The sequence below is a fragment of the Amblyomma mixtum genome, chromosome 4, assembly GCF_055824585.1.
Source record: "Amblyomma mixtum isolate Tamu chromosome 4, ASM5582458v1, whole genome shotgun sequence".
In the NCBI taxonomy this organism is placed as follows: Eukaryota; Metazoa; Arthropoda; class Arachnida; order Ixodida; family Ixodidae; genus Amblyomma; species Amblyomma mixtum.
In genome coordinates this window covers 161,544,499-161,557,392 of record NC_143015.1, presented here as the reverse complement: position 1 = coordinate 161,557,392, position 12,894 = coordinate 161,544,499, and the positions used below count along the sequence as shown (strand labels likewise).

The following is a 12,894-nucleotide window of genomic DNA, read 5'->3' as shown; positions in this document are numbered from 1 at the left end:
AATCCATTTTGTCTAGACTGTGGAGGACAGCTAACTCCCTTTTTACACCTTTTTGTTTAGAGTGTAGAAGACAGTTTACTCCCTTTTGTTTAGAGTGTGGAGGACAGCTTCCTCCTTTTTTTACTCCTTTTTGTTTAGAGAGTAGAGGATAGCTTAGTCCCTTTTTACACCTTTTTGTTAAGAGTGTAGAAGACAGCTTACTCCCTTTCTAGTCATTTTTGTTTAGAGTGTGGAGGACAGCTTACTCCCTTTTTTACTGCTTTTTGTTAAGAGTGTAGAACACAGCTTACTCCCTTTTTTACTCATTTTTGTTTAGAGTGTGGAGGAGAGCTTACTCCCTTTTTACACCTTTTTGTTAAGAGTGTAGAAGACAGCTTACTCCCTTTCTAGTCATTTTTGTTTAGAGTGTGGAGGACAGCTTACTCCCTTTTTTACTGCTTTTTGTTAAGAGTGTAGAACACAGCTTCCTCCTTTTTTTACTCCTTTTTGTTTAGAGAGTAGAGGATAGCTTAGTCCCTTTTTACACCTTTTTGTTAAGAGTGTAGAAGACAGCTTACTCCCTTTTTAGTCATTTTTGTTTAGAGTGCGGAGGACAGCTTACTCCCTTTTTTACTGCTTTTTGTCAAGAGTGTAGAAGACAGCTTACTCCCTTTTTTACTCATTTTTGTTTAGAGTGTGGAGGAGAGCTTACTCCCTTTTTAATCCATTTTGTTTAGAGTGTAGAGGACAACTTACTCCCTTTTTACTCATTTTTGTTTAGAGTGTGGAGGACAGCTTACTCCCTTTTTAATCCATTTTGTTTAGAGTGTAGAAGACAGCTTACTCCCTTTTTTACTCATTTTTGTTTAGAGTGTGGAGGACAGCTTACTCCCTTTTTAATCCATTTTGTTTAGAGTGTGGAGGACAGCTTACTCCCTTTTCTACTGCTTTTTGTTTAGAGTGTAGAGGGCAGCTTACTCCCTTTTTACTCCCTTTACGGTCGTGCGACCTGCGCGACTCGCCATTATGAATAACAGCCACATAATTAAGAGATTGTATCAACATTTAGATTATCGCTACGCAATCATATCGCAGCGAGTTCGTTTTTTTCTTTTTTAAATTTTGATTACTTCACTAAAGACCGCCGAATAGTTGGTAACACTGAGCTTCTTTACTAAATTTTTGCACCAAACTTTTGCATTTTGAACGCAGTTGTATTACTTGCCAGAAACGGCCTCCTTGCGTTCTCCCAAGTCGATCACAAAGTGTCATGTTTTCCAGTGCTGTGTTGACAGCCTTTTAAAACGCCAGACGTAACAGTTCGGGCTAATTTTGATATGTCATATCTAAACGTAGATGTGAGGTGCCCTTTTGGAAATTCTCCACTAAGATCTGCCGAAAAGATTATCTGTAATTTAGGCAATCAAGCAGACACAGAGTGTTTGAACAGTTTATACATATTTCTACGGCGTCAATCATGCAGTGAAGGGTGTCGCTACGAGCAGCGTTTCGGTAACTATAGACGCGCCAGAAAGACGGCATGTCTATCCACAGACTAAGGAGAGACTTCGATTTTATCGTAACTGAAGTTTAGTCTGTTTTCCAGCGCGTCGCTGTGGTGGATGCTTCAAGGTAAGCTTGCAATCAGAAAGTAATAAATACAAAAACGTCCATGCAGCAACAGTGGAGATGATGCGGTTTTAGGTTTATTGTGCCCTTAACACGTGACGAATGCGGCCAGGTTGAGTCCAAGCTTGCTGGTGAGCCGAGCGGTGGCCTCAGAACACACAGACAAATCATGGGCTTAATGTTCTCGGGATTTCTCCGTACCGGAGTGGAGAAAAGGTGATTTTACAAAGTGCTTTTTACTTGTGCGAAAGGTAAATTTGTTTTTTGAACAGCTTGGATCTAACCAGTGAGCTCGTGTTGCAGAATCAGTGAGCACAGACGGTAGCCAGTTTTGACGCAGTAAAAATGATGGTCGATTTGAGCAGTTAGGCTAAATGCGAATTAGGTGCGCTTACAGTTCGGTTTCCCATTCGGTTCTGGAGTTCAGATCCAGTGTTCTCGGATGGCAGTTGTGCGGATAGCGATAATGGGTTAATATCCATATATGCGGAATCGGTCATCCTCTCTATTCATAGATCCGTGGGAGTCTTCCTGCCATTCCAGGCGCACTGGTGCAGCGGTCAAATTAAGATTTGATACTGCTCGCATCGGTGGGTATAGCACACCGAGCTTGCACCGGCATCATCATCATCATCCTGACTACGCCCACTGCAGGGCAAAGGCCTCTCCCATGTCTCTACATTTAATCCTGTCCTTCGCCAGTTGCGGCCACCGTATTCCCGCAAATTTCTTAATCTCATCGGCCCATCTGACTTTCTGCCGCCCCCTGCTACGCTTGCTTTCTCTTGGAATCCACTCCGTTACCCTTAAGGACCAGCGGTTATCTTGCCTTCGCATTACATGCCCTGCTCAAACCCACTTCTTCGTCTTGATTTCAACTAGGATGTCATCAACCCGCCACAAACCTGAAAACCCTAGAGCTCCTCTTGGCCTAAATGATCCCGAGTCGAGATACCGATTAGCCTGGCATCTAAAACATTTTTTGGGATGCAGGTGCAGTGCTTTTTCTTTTAAAGCGATAGCGTTAACGCGTCGTCGTCGACGTCGTCGGCGGCGGCAGCGGCAGCGGAGGCGTTGTGAGCGAGAAAGCAGATGGGTCACCTGCCACCTAGGTCACGTGACCTCGTGACGTCATCACAACCTACCTACCGTGGCAGGTGGCAGTTAAGGACTGGTCGCGAGAGGTTGTCGGGGAAGAGAAACCTGTGTCTAACAAGCACCACTAGTGGCTGCGTATGAAACAGCCACCTGCCAGTGCAGTGGCGCATTGCTTAACCGCTGCACCACTGCGCCAGGAGTAGTATGAGGACTCCCAGTGATCAGTGATTGAAAATGGATAATGACCAAAATCCGCATATATGGGCGTTAACGCCTTAACTCTATCGCCTAATACCCTTAAGGTGGGGCTCAAATGTCCCCTCCTATTTCTTTTTTTTTTTTCGGAGCACTGAATTCCTTCTGTCCACACTACCGGTCTCATTGGGTTATGACTGTCGCAACCAAATGCCCCTGCTCAATGCAAGAGCATTCGCGGTATGCAATCCGTCTGTTCGCACAAAGTCGTTGTAACAAGGAACAAACCTAAGGATAAGCGTAGCGGATATACTGAATTTGAATACTATTCCGTATTAAAGTTCTGAATGAAATGAGAAGAGAACAGTCAAAATTCGTTTGAACCACACCTTTCATATCGGTGCGCCTCACCAGAGCACTCACTGAAATGCATCTACTTCCACAGAACTTTCTGGAAAAGTTGGTGCTCATTGTGCTGGCAACGTTAGATAGAGGCATATGCGGAGAGAGAAAGAGAGAGAGAGAGAGAGTCTGTCGTGGAGTTATATCAATAAAAAGCGGGGTTTGTCCCGAGTATGTCAGTATTTACAGTCCGCTTCAAGCAGCCTTGTTGTGCCATCCGTATCTGGGCGTGCACCGCCTCTGGCGAGACGATTTAGCTTGTGTTATTCGTGTAAGACAAGCGCTGTGCTGTGCACTCAGCTGTCTCAATATTCGATTGTCAACGCAGAACAAAATCCTCGGACGGAGTCCCCGGCGACCGTCCGCCCCGCAGGCTTGCCATACTCTGCTCCCTGAAGGCCTTGCGTGGCACGTGGAGACAGTGTTTATCGCGTGCAACGTTTACGAACACGGTCCTTTTCATCGGTGTTCCAGCCGCCGCGGTGGCTCAGTAGCTATGGTGCTCGGCTGCTGACCCAAAAGACGCGGGTTCGATCCCGGCCGCGGCGGATGGAATTTCTTTGGAGGAGAAATTCTAGAGGCCCGTGTACTGTACGATGTCAGTGCACGTTAAAGAACCCCAGGTGGTCGAAATTTCCGGAGCCCTCCACTACGGCGTCTCTCATAGCCTTAGTCGCTTTGGGACGTTAAACCCCATAAACCAACCAACCAATCATCGGTGTTCCTGTTTTCAACCCCATCTTCCCGTGCAGGGCAGCCGACCGCCTTCCGGTTAACGTTCCGGTTAGTCAAAATGTTGGTCAAATGTTTAGGGGAATAACCCAAGGTGGAGTAGATGTAATAAGAGAGTAATTACTCATTGACATCCACCCAAGCGCAGCGATACGGCTACAAAGAAAAGCTATACAGCTTTCTCAGAAAATTGGTACAGTTGAAGAAAAATTCGTCCTGGTCCACGGTTTCAACCTGGGAGCACTGCCTCACAGGAACAGTCGCTCTACCAAGTGAGCTAATAGTGACGCCTAGCGCATGGTAGGGCGAGAGCGAATTGATCAATAACTCGAATTGATTAATCAACTGATCCATAACTCGTCTATTTTAAGCGTTGTTATCGCACTGGTCAAGTTTTGTCCAATTATATCGCCATGAGAACAACAGTGACTATGTAGTGTGGCTTCCGGACGGTGGGGCTGTATATTAAGTTAGGAGCACTTCCTCTCCTTCACCAGTTCCTAGCTTCATAGCATGCAGACATCGAATTTTAAATTTAATTACATGAAACCAGATGCGCGCATGTAAATCTCAAGCGTGAATTTAAGTAGGTGGCAGCTCTAATTCCAGCACCAACAGGTACCTCAAACGGGAGAAAAGACCACTCTTTGGATGATGCTCCGCGAGCTAGCCGAGAAGGGCGAGCTGTCAATCTAATTTATTGTGATTTATAGGCACTCGGTAGTGCGGGGCATGCGTGCAAGCGCAACGGTCGTTTACAAACACTTTGTGGCCAAATCAATGCATTTGATGCTCTAGGACTGCGGAAGGAAATGGGTCGCTTCCGGAATCGGGGCTTCATAAGGCGGGCTATGGACACACTAAATAAACCTCATAGCGCACAGCAGGACACGGATATCACATAGACAACAGGAAGACACTTGCATTCGTGCCCTGCGCTATAGTCTAACCTACATTTTGTAATGTTCGGGAAAATAGCCAGAAAGATATCTACTGTCACTTGTCGTTCAGCGCACCAATGGTGTGGTGGGCGAGAAACCTGAATAGTATAGTAGGATATAACTCAAGAACGAAGCGGTTTTTTCGCGTCAAAGGACACCCCTCCCAGCCAATTGCGTCGGCCGACTCTCATGAGGCTGCTAGCATCAAGACCTACTGAACTACAGACCTGCACATATGGCGGGGTCCTATGGAGCAGCGTGCGCTAACTTTCGTTAGCTTATTGGCCGTTGAGGGCGCTCGGTTGACCTGTTCGTCTGCTATGATCATCATCATCGTTTGCCATTTTGAGCAAGATATTTAATACATTTGTTTCGTCTTCCTCTGCTATCTCAACATCAGCAATAAAAATATCCATAATAACGACATTTTCGCTCTGGAAGAGTATAAAAAACGTCTTCCTTTTCATCCGCTTTCTTTTCGTCAGCACCATCGTGCCTAGCATAGATAAATGGATGATAATGATTACGTGGACAAACGACAAAACTGCGTTGTTTGAAATAAAATGATGGAAGAGGCCATTTTCTCAACAGGTATATATTAGCGCCACGCCGCCCGTAATGTTTCCACCCTAGCGGCAAAAGTCATGAACTAGAACATGCGCGCTGGAGAAGGGCCAAGAGTGCAGGTCTGTAGTTCAATAGGTCTTGGCTAGCATGGCAATCCCGGGAGTTGAAAAGGTACAGTCCCCTTCCTGCATTGTCACGCGAGCGCCGTCTGTGGAGTTCTTCCGTGCAAGCAACAACCACTAAGTTTGCAGCGAAGTGCTCCGACGGAATTTCTTTATTCCATCAAACAAAGGTACTGGCGAGCGCCAACAGAGCTGGGCCGCAGTCAGTGACAAGCTAGGACGAAGTTCCCCGACAGCGCTCGATGCCGCGGTATATAAACCCTTATCAAAGGGGCGCATGTCAGTAGCGTGCGTGTTGCTGTCAGTCAGCGCGCAGCCACTACACCCTCATCTAGAGGCCCGTGTACCGTGCGATGACAGTGCACGTTAAAGCACCCCGGGTGGTCAAAACTGCCGGAGCCCTCCACTACGGCATCCCTAATAGCCTGGGTAGCTTTGGGACGTTAAACCTTAATAAACCATAAACCTCATGAGAATCGACCGCCACCATTGGCTGGAAGGGACTCCTTTGACGGAGAAGAGCACTTCGCGAGCACCGCATTTCTAATCGTCGCTAAGGTTGAATCTCTTCTTTCACTTTCTCTCAAGTAGGACTCAAACAGAAAATCCAGTGTTTTCTGCACTCCGCCTAAAGGTTAGCGAGATTTGTGTCGGTCATCGTGTTCTGCGCTTACCCCTAAGAGCCACATGCACGACACTGTGAGCCTGAATTCAGAAAGAGGGACAATCGGTGGCCGAAGAGAATCATTTAATTCTGGACGCTCAAAAAGAATGAGGAGCTTTGGGTGAGAATATTGAGCGCTTCTGTCCTGGGTCTTTCCGCTTGATTCTCCCGTGTTTCCGGCTACCCGTTCGACCTCCGGCAAAACTTTCGTCTCTTGTGAGCAGTCATCACCGGCCGGTGAGGACGCGCAGTGATAAAGTGGCGCCATGCTTTGAAAAAATGGGCTGTGGTTTAGCTCTGGTTAACCCTAGTCGAATTGCGAAAGCATTTGAGCGCGTTGTCTCTTCCTCGCTTCGTTCTTTCGTCGTTTCCTCTCTTCCGAGCTCTCCATAACGACTAGAATCCACTGAGGCGAAGCACATATATATATATATATATATATATATATATATATATATATATATATATATATATATATATATATATATATATATATATATATATATATATATATATATATATATATATATATCCCCCGCGAGGCGACACCTCCTCTCCCTCTACCCCAGTGGAGCCCATATGATGGAGCAAGCGGCGACAGCAGCGGCGTCGACGGCGGCGCCATCTGTTGGAGCGCGGTTGCGGTGTTGCTAGGCGACGGCGGCTCAAGGTCGTTCGTGCGCCGCGGCATACGGCTGAAGTGCGACCACGCGACGAGCCGAGCTGGCTGGCGTAGTATTGCTTTCGCAGCAAAAGCTTCAGCTTCAGCCGAGTGCAACGAGACCACAAGAGGACATGATAGGACCTCCGTTCGGGATGACAGCATTTAGTAGCACTTTTTTCAAACTGCTTCGCAGAACAAATTGAGACATTCGGAGTTATGCGCAGCCACTCTAGTGTCGTTCATTGGCAAATCCTATGCAGTGCCGCGAAATAGGCGTATTTTTGTCCTACAGCGTTAACCTCCATCAAGCGTTAATCCTCTCTGCCCATAATCTTTTTCCTTGGTTCCTCGGATGTTGTAAGCATTCACATATAACGTTGCTTGTTGGAGGTGAAATGTTGGTACAGCGATTGCGATAATCGAGTTCAGAGGAGAATGGTACACTCTAAACATACAGGAGTAAAAAAGGGAGTAATCTGCCCTCTAGAGCACTCCCCTTTATAAGATGGACTGTTTTGCTCCCTTTTTTCTCCTTCTGTTTAGTGCTCTACTCCTTTCAGTTTACACCCTACTGTTTGCTTCCTTTTTACTCCCGTATAGGCGTATTCGTATTTAGAATGTAACGGCTACCACTGCACGAAAAAAATGCGCCTATTTCTGCAATTTCGTCCGTTTCTTTTTTTTTAATTGCGGTGGCTTCCTTGTTTGTTTCATGGTGACCCTTTCGTGAAGCAACCAATGTCCAGAAGTGATCGCGTGCTGGCAAAAACATGCGCGCTTGTGTATCGAAGGGCTCGCTCGCGTTATTCTTTTCTCCGTCGTCTTCATGGCCGGAACTGTGACACGCCCCAGAAGCATTGTAGCTGCGTCCCGACACTGGAAACCGCGTTCCCCTCGAACGCCACGACGTTAACGTTGGCCGGCCAGCGCCGTCCGTACAGCAGCTGTACACTCGAAACAGAAAGGAGTAAGAAGGAAGCAAAGCTCTCCTCTAGCGCACACTCTTTAAAAAAGGAAGTGCGCTAGAAGAGAGCTTTACTCCATTTTTAGTCCCGTATAGGTGTATTCATGTTTAGAGTGCAGAAGCATCGAACTGGGCATGAGGGTCCGTCGGGCGCACGGTTACGCCCGCGGCGATCGTCAATGGCTTCGGCGGTCACCGTCCGATGATTTGCGCGTTGTCGTCCTGCGCCAGTCCCTTTCGCTTTCGCGAGCACACGATGAAGGTGATCCCCACGATGACGTAGAGGGCGAAGGTGATCCAGGCGAAGTAGTAGGAGAAGCCGAACGCCCAGCGGCAGCCCTTGGGTAGCCGCGAGGAGAGGTAGCGCTCCTCGTAGGTGGCCGAGTTGTTCTCCACCTCCATCACCACCATCATCACGCCGGCTGCGGAGGAGAAGGAGGGGAAAGAGAAGCGGATTAGAGCACCCCGTTAGACAAGATCAACTGCGATGTGAAATATCGGTGCACCGTTATTGCACCAGGTGCTGCTTGGGTAAGTACTCCACTTCAGCCCTGCTTTGAAGCCTCGGTCATGTCACGTAATAACTAGCAGTGGACGTGTCCCTTCGAGTGGACGAGCTATTCGCAATCTTCAAAACCAATCTTTTCCAATGCCGGCTAACAGAAAAATTGTGAAATTAGAAGTTGCTACGCTTTCTGAATATGGTAGTCCTCATTCACGGTGGCCGCCGCGGTGGCTCAGTGGCTATGGTGCTCGGCTGCTGACCCGAAAGACGCGGGTTCGATCCCGGCCGCGGCGGCTGGAATTTCTTTGGAGGAGAAATTCTAGAGGCCCGTGTACTGTGCGATGTCAGTGCACGTTAAAGAACCCCAGGTGGTCGAAATTTCCGGAGCCCTTCACTACGGCGTCTCTCATAGCCTCAGTCGCTTTGGGACGTTAAACCCCATAAAACCAAACCAAACCAATCATTCACGGTGATCATCTATGCTGGTACCACGAGCCCCAAGTGCGTAAGAGCTTTCTTCCTGTCACGTCCGCCCACTCCGCGCCTGTCAAATGCCACATTGGATCAGGACCCCTCAAAAATGCCGTTCTCAGGTCGCGCCAACACCAGCTGCAGGCAAGCACCAACGCGCAAACGGATTGTCTGAAGTCAGCTAATTATACGGAATCACTTCTGCTGACTCTCGTGGTAGGCTTGCTAGGAGGGTGCCGGAACCCTGCGGCCCACAAGAGGTAGAACCTAGCCTTAAACGAAATATTGCAATTGTGTCCTATGTTCGCCTGGTATCCAATAAGCTGAAGCGGGGCGTTCGCAGGGTTGCGGTGCATGTAGTTTTTTCATTGCATTCCGCGGACGCCTGAAACCGTGCACTGCGATAGGCCGGTTGACGACACGTGACCTTTTCGCCTTCGCGCTCCGCCCGTGTGGTTTTTTTTTGTAGTTTTTTACATGTTTTGACCCATGATTCAGCTGCCTAGACACACACAAGCCTCACAAAAGCCTGAGCGTCTGTACGGAAGGCTGAACTTTCCAGGACCTCTTATGACGATGCGTCCTAGAAGCAAGAAACGCGTTTAGTTGCCTACTGCACGAAAGTCGTTTATGAGGCGCAGTTTACGTGCGAACCGTGCTTCTTCAAGGATGCAGCTGCCCCAACAGCAACCGGGCGCTCCACTGTAACACCTGTAAGAGTTGTTTTTCATTTTTCGAATGGTTCGCCATCCTCTAACATTACCCTGATTGGTGGATGAGGGAAGCCTACTTTATCGCGCGCAAAGAGGCATCATGCGTCAGAAAAACTTCTCTTTCTGTTTCTCTGTAGCCCCATGAGATGGCCCGTCTTAACTCATGAATGACTAAAGTAGCGAACAGTTTTGATCCACCCTGCGCGACCACCACTGCACCCTTAGGGCGGAGCACGAAGGTAAAAGGTCACGTGTCGCCAACCAGCCTATCGCAGGGCGCGGTTTCAGGCGCCCGCAGAATGCACGGAGAGTGCGGCGCGTCGTCTGCTAGCGCTGCTCCTTGGAACCCCCGAGAGGGAGCGCGGAGTTGTTGTTACCCTTAACGAATGAAAAGCCTTGGTTTTTTGTTTTGTTTTGATAATGTTTATCGTTTTTTTTTCTTCGGCGCGCGCCTTTTTGGCACGTACGTATTTGTATTTGTTCGCTGTTTTCTTTCAGGTCAGCAGTATTTGAAGACATAAATAAGTAAATAAATAAACTTCTTCCAAAGAAACGCAAGCGTACTGCTACGCACCTCGCTCAAGTTTCAGTGATCTACAGAAACACTGATACTCTGCCCAAGTAGTTTTGCTACCCGCTTTAGCACTTTATATTAGCGAATGGCAACACCAGAGGATGTGGTAAACAAATCGGCAAACCTCTGTGTCTCTATAAAAAAACTACTGTTACCATGCGCCATTACAGCACTAACTACATCGCTATTGTTTACTATACCATCATAATAAAACATCGACGAGAAGTATGTCTCTAGCGAGGTCTTAAAATAGCACACCAGTGAATACAGAACAAATTCATCTATATTTCATGTATATATGTATATATTTCAAGTATATATCTGCTAACTGCAACGCTCAGGCGCTCATCAGTGATATTACATTCATAGCGTCCATGCAGGTCAGTCACCACTAGGTCTATAAATTTCCGCGAGAAAGACCTTATCGCCACTACAGCTTCTAGCGGTGTCCATTGCTCCGCTGTGTGTGTGTCGGTCAAACAAGCTTCGCGAGATGTCGCTGTCCGAGGCTTTGTCAATGCCACGGCTTCTAAATGAGCCCGGAGGGACAAACACGGCCCATATTCGAGGACGGCCACGTGCGCTGGACGAGCGCCAGCGCGTGTCGCAGGCTTTTTGGGCCACCGCCAGAATTGGGGACGCGTGGTGGCGAAACTAAAGAGCTCCTCCACGTTGTGTAGCTTGGGCACAGATGAACCTGGACCCGAGTGCAGTAACTTAGGGCTCTCTGGCCCGCTTTTCTTCTGTTCTGTTATCTGAAGCGCGTGGCGAATTGACGACAGCACATACATAGTGCACTCCCGTGATTGTTGTAACAAACACTGCGAGCCATTCTTAGCTTTCATGGCGAGAGAAAATTACTCAGACAAGTGCAGTTGCTATGTCTCAAGCGTCACTCTCGGTCGGGAAAAGCCTTGACTCTTGTGAGCCTTCGGGAGTTTCGCAAGCTTGAGTGCTAAGTAACGGTAGGATGTCGTTGCTTGTTCTATCAGTTCACCGGCATGTCTGGCTCGTTTAACTTTTTAGCCATCTTACCTTTAAGGTTATGGCGATAGAGTTAGACTTAAAGCCAGGTATTAAACCTATTTCTAGGGAAGTAATCAGAGAGTATATATATTGACGCAAAGAAAGGCAGATAAGTCGGCCTGAAATGATGATGCGGCCTGCTAAAAAGCCATTACTAAAACTTCAGGCAACGAAACACCCGCTAGCAACATGATTTGAGGCTACAGCGCAGTGTTATTTCAACGGCAGTGCTTTGATCCTTTCTGCTTCTTCTTATCGGGGACTCAACGAATACAAGCTTACAGTCAGGCTGGAATAAAACACAAACATGCATATGCCATACTTTTCTACTTTGCGGCGAGATATTCATCTACAACCTGTTTATGAATATGCACTTCAGGACACCTTTCACCCAGAAACATGAATCACGACAATTGTATACTACAGCTGAACGTGCACAGATAAAATATTTTATTCGTTCACAGGTGCTGTTCGCGCTTCATTCCGGCCTGACTGTACCTCGTAAAAGTTGGAAAAGCAAGGTCTCTGCCACTGTTGTGGATTCTCCCAACAGCGTCACTATCTTCCAGTTTTCCTTTTCTGTCGTTCTGCAGCGCTTAACACAGAGCATCGTGCTTTCCTTCGCGTCCATGGGCAAACAGGCAACATTGTACACAAAATGTATCACATTAGCACTAGCCTAATTTCGTTCTGCTTACACGAGAGAGCGTTCCCGAACTACACTGCAAGTACCCCTCTCCGATAGCACACTCTAAATAACGAATACGCCTATAAGAGAGTAAAAAGGGAGTAAACTGTCTTCTACCGCACTCCCTTTTATAAAAAAAAGTGCGCTAGAGGACGGCTTACTCCCGTTTTAGCCCTTTGCGTTTAGAGTTCAGTCACTTCTTCGACACCTGACATGCTGTATACGTGCGCTCGCAACCCGAGGGGACCCTGCGCACCACGGAGATGACGAAGCAGGCAGAGAGGGCTCACCGGTGATGAAGTGCACTCCCCCGGCGAGCCTCTTGAACATGTAGCGGTGCTCCTTGAAGGTGTACACGGAGAAGCCGATGCCCATGAGCAGCATGATGAGGCTGAGGCTGCAGAAGGCCACCTCGGAGCGGGTGTACTCTGCGAGGGTGGGACCCGCACGCGCAGGAAACACAGGGAGGGGGTGAACCCCTCGTCACTCCCACCGGCGACACTCAATACATACACGCTGAATCATACCCAACAATTCTGTACAAAAGCATTTTAAGGCGAAAGCCTTCAATTCCTCATAGTTTTCGACAGAAGGTTTTCAGCAGAGGTGTCACGCTTTTCGGTTGGTAGAAATGGTTATGACGTCAGAGCGCGCAGATTCGAAGTAATGAGGTCATCCACGGATGTCTGACGCCCCATTTCGGAGCAGACGACAGCTAATAAAATAGTTGTCGTCCGCTCCGACAGGGGGCGTAAGGCGTCCGTGGGTGACCACATTACATACCTCATTACTGCGAACTGACCCATGGACACAACCGAACTCATCGAAGCAGAGACAGAGTCGTGCTACAGAAGCAGTGAAAGTTGGCAGTCAAAGTGTTTAGTTGTAATATTTGGTCAAGGTCTGTAGTCAAATAAAGCACTAGTACAGCACAAACAGTTTCGCAGTCAATGCCAAACA

At 47.8% G+C, this 12,894-nt stretch overlaps 1 protein-coding gene across 1 annotated transcript in view; it reads right to left on the bottom strand.

The window, feature by feature from the left end:
• Nucleotides 1–7,131: 7,131 nt before the first annotated feature.
• LOC149349048 (uncharacterized) overlaps nucleotides 7,132–12,894 on the bottom strand; it is a 53,254-nt gene continuing 47,491 nt past the window's right edge. Inside the window, exons 4-5 of the mRNA XM_089541135.1 lie at nucleotides 12,225–12,362; nucleotides 7,132–8,379 (exon numbers count right to left, since the gene is read on the bottom strand). Coding sequence (XP_089397261.1) covers nucleotides 8,150–8,379; nucleotides 12,225–12,362 — 368 coding nt within the window. The 3' untranslated portion in view covers nucleotides 7,132–8,149. The remainder of the gene's footprint in view (nucleotides 8,380–12,224; nucleotides 12,363–12,894) is intronic.